Source organism: Limulus polyphemus, unplaced genomic scaffold, assembly GCF_000517525.1.
Source record: "Limulus polyphemus unplaced genomic scaffold, Limulus_polyphemus-2.1.2 Scaffold2947, whole genome shotgun sequence".
Lineage (NCBI taxonomy): Eukaryota > Metazoa > Arthropoda > Merostomata > Xiphosura > Limulidae > Limulus > Limulus polyphemus.
In genome coordinates this window covers 138,539-142,110 of record NW_013668557.1, presented here as the reverse complement: position 1 = coordinate 142,110, position 3,572 = coordinate 138,539, and the positions used below count along the sequence as shown (strand labels likewise).

Sequence of the window (3,572 nt, the reverse complement as noted above, 5' to 3'; positions counted from 1 at the left end):
GGACTAGGACTAAATTCAATTAGCTTTTCTGGTATGGCTAAATTCAATTAGCTATTCTGGTATGGCTAAATTCAATTAGCTATTCTGGTATGGCTAAATTCAATTAGCTATTCTGGTATGGCTAAATTCAATTAGCTATTCTGGTATGGCTAAATTCAATTAGCTATTCTGGCTAGGCTAAATTCAATTAGCTATTCTGGCTAGGCTAAATTCAATTAGCTATTCTGGCTAGACTAAATTCAATTAGCTATTCTGGCTAGCTAAATTCAATTAGCTATTCTGGCTAGACTAAATTCAAATAGCTATTCTGGTATGACTAAACATCAGTTAATTTGTCTAATTTGACTAAATTCAATTAGTTATTCTGGCTAGACTAAATTCAATTAGCTATTCTGGCTAGACTAAATTCAATTAGCTTTTCTGGTATGGCTAAATTCAAATAGCTATTCTGGTATGACTAAACATCAGTTAATTTGTCTAATTTGACTAAATTCAATTAGTTATTCTGGCTAGACTAAATTCCGTTAATTATTTATGGGTAGTCTTTAGTATTAATATTGCCTTTTTTAAGTATTTTTGTTAAATGCAATTTTTTTATCCTTTAAAACGTAACTTTTATTCTTTCTTGGCTTTCACTTAAACGAAGGTTAAATTTTCATTATATTTTAATTAATATAAAAATTACAGCATTAGGTTTGTGTTTTGTTTTTAAATATTCTTGTATTCAGAATATTGAATATTCAGATAGTGATTGAAACGCAGAAAGCAAAACAGACGCTAGAGGACATCGAGGCCAGGCATGCGGACATTATAAAATTGGAAAAAAGTATCAAAGAACTTCATGACATGTTCATGGATATGGCAATGTTAGTGGAGAGCCAGGTAAACATTTTCTTTATACTAAAGTAATTTAATTTTAACACTGTTAGCTAAAAAAAAGTAGTTATTTATTTATAAAAAAGACTAAGTGACCTCTTTCAGAATTAATGAATAAAAAATCCGGTATTTTTTTTAATTATCTGTGAGATGTAAATATAGTCAGATATCCCAAAGGTGAATTATTTATGCGTAGAAGTGAAAAAAAAATCGTCTTAAACCTAAAAATTGTTACCAACAAGCAATAATTGACGTACGTTTCTTATTTTATTAGGGTCGTGATTTTACTCTGTTAATAGCTGCAATATAATCTGAGCGAAATGTGATGCAAGACGAATTTTGAAACGTAACTATGACATCATACTTTTAAGAAGTATGATGTCATAGTATGTATAATAATCCGTAATCCACATGCTGAATTACCACAGGATCTCGCTCCTCCCTCCAGTTGCTCACTGGTTAGTTTTGTAGGTTTGCATGCTGAAAATCAGGTTTCAATACAGATAGCTCATTGTGTAGCATTGCGCTTAAAAACTACCAAACCAAACCAGAGGATCTCTTCCTTGACAAAGCAGTGTTTATCGATGGCAGGGCAAGGAACAAGAAATTCCGTTAATTGTTTATTGGAGATATTGCATACACCATTGGAAAGTCCGGAATCTGCTGTATATATATATACAATCCATTTTATGGTAACGCATTTCAGTCTGGTGTTATGAGCAGTCAATAAGACGCATCATTTCAGAGTGGCCACACTACCCAAATAGAAACAGTCAGACATACAAATTGATTATATCTTTTTATTTATTGTCAAATCAAATTATGCGACGTTTCTTCATTATCTATTTGAGGTTGGAGACCTTCTTCTTGATCTTCTGATCTGGCGGAAGGCTACTATTACAATCGCTATTGCCCTTGTCAACACCAAACCTATTTTTTAGAGTGTTGCCAAAGCTTCTTTGAGCTTGAGAGGGTTTTCAGAATACCCATCGTGATCGCATCCGTTGCAAGTTGAACATCGAGAACCTTGCACACATGCAGGTGATCGAAGGAATAGTGGTGTTCGATGATGACAAGTCGACGAGTAGCAAAGTTTCAGTCACGGTCAGCGAGACTTGGAGCAATCTGGTGCTCTGTTCTGAAAAACAGATCTAACGAACTGCGAAGAAGAAGAAGAAGGCTCATTTACGCAACCAGAAATGCTATAATTAACTATAGGGTTTCTGCCGATGATGTGGCCAATCATAACTCGCTCAATTTTTGTTTGTTTATTTGGAATTAAGCACAAAGCTACACAATGTGTTATCTGTACTCTGCCCACCACGGGTATCGAAACCCGGTTTCTACCGTTGTAAGTCCGCAGACATACCGCTGTGCCACTGGTTTGTCCGGTTTGTAAACTAGGAATGCTCGTCGTATTCTACATCCTGTTCATTTTTTTCATCAAAATCGGATCAATCCCGATTTTTTACAACTGATCCCTCTCACCGGCATGGCCAGGTGGTTAGGGCACTCGACTCGCAATCTGTGGGTCGCGAGTTCGAATCCCCGTCCCACCAAACATGCTCGCCCTTTCAGCCGTGGGGAGGTTATAACGTGACGTTCAATCCCACTATTCGTTGGTAAAAGAGTAGCCCAAGAGTTGGCAGTGGGTGGTGATGACTAGCTGCCTTCCGTCTAGTCTTACACTGCAAAATTAGGGACGGCTAGCGCAGATAGCCCTCGTGTAGCTTTGCGCGAAATTCAAAAACAAACAAACCCTCTCACTGAGGCGCCTCTGGTTGAGGGAGGGATCTGTGTTAAAAGCTGATCGATTAACACGATTACCTAAGAGCATCGGTTAGTGTTACGTAAAATAATCCATCAATCAAAATTAGGGTTTCCATTTATTACTATCCAAGTTATTGAGATGTTACCATTATGTTTGTTGTTAAGAGCTCAATGTTACACAATGGTCAGTCCGTACTTTGACCACTCTCGTTATCGAAACCCGATTTGTAATATTATCATAAGTTTTTTCTTTTTATCTCGTGAGAATAATCGATTAGCAAATTCCAATAATCGACCAGTTCTAAATTGCTGATATTATATGACCTATAACTGAGTTACAACAAATGTGGCTTGGTTTTTCACAGTTCTTGGTATAATTAAGATAACATTTACGAAATTGTTTTCTCCTGTCACATTGTTTTTGTTAAATATTTATAGTCAGTTTGAATACTATTACTTATTATTAATTAGTAACTTTCTTCTGTTCTTCTTGTTTGTATTTCAGCGTTCATATTAATACAGTTTCACTAAATACAATTTAATTCACTTTAATAGTAAACAATGACCAATTAATGATTTTTTTCGTGTGCTGACATATTTGACAAAAACTGACCTTCAGAACAGCAAAAGTATATAATACCAATATATTGAATTTTGTATCCGTAAAAGGTAAAATAAAATATAAAAAAGGTACTATCAATATAAAGTGTTAAAATTATGTATAAGTAGTATGCTAAAGAATTACTTTGAGTAACCTGTGACAACGCATATCAAGTATTAGAACTAACGCACTGCTGGTGAGGTTACTAAGTGACATCACATATCGTGGATTAGAACTAACGCACTGCTGGTGAGGTTACTAAGTGACATCACTTATCGTGGATTAGAACTAACGCACTGCTGGTGAGGTTACTAGGTGACATTAT

General features: G+C 35.4%; 1 protein-coding gene across 1 annotated transcript in view; it reads left to right on the top strand.

Moving 5' to 3' along the window:
* The window catches only part of LOC106468284 (syntaxin-like), a 33,287-nt gene that overhangs the window by 1,299 nt on the left and 28,416 nt on the right, over positions 1-3,572 (top strand). Inside the window, exon 2 of the mRNA XM_022396625.1 lies at positions 745-882. Coding sequence (XP_022252333.1) covers positions 745-882 — 138 coding nt within the window. The remainder of the gene's footprint in view (positions 1-744; positions 883-3,572) is intronic.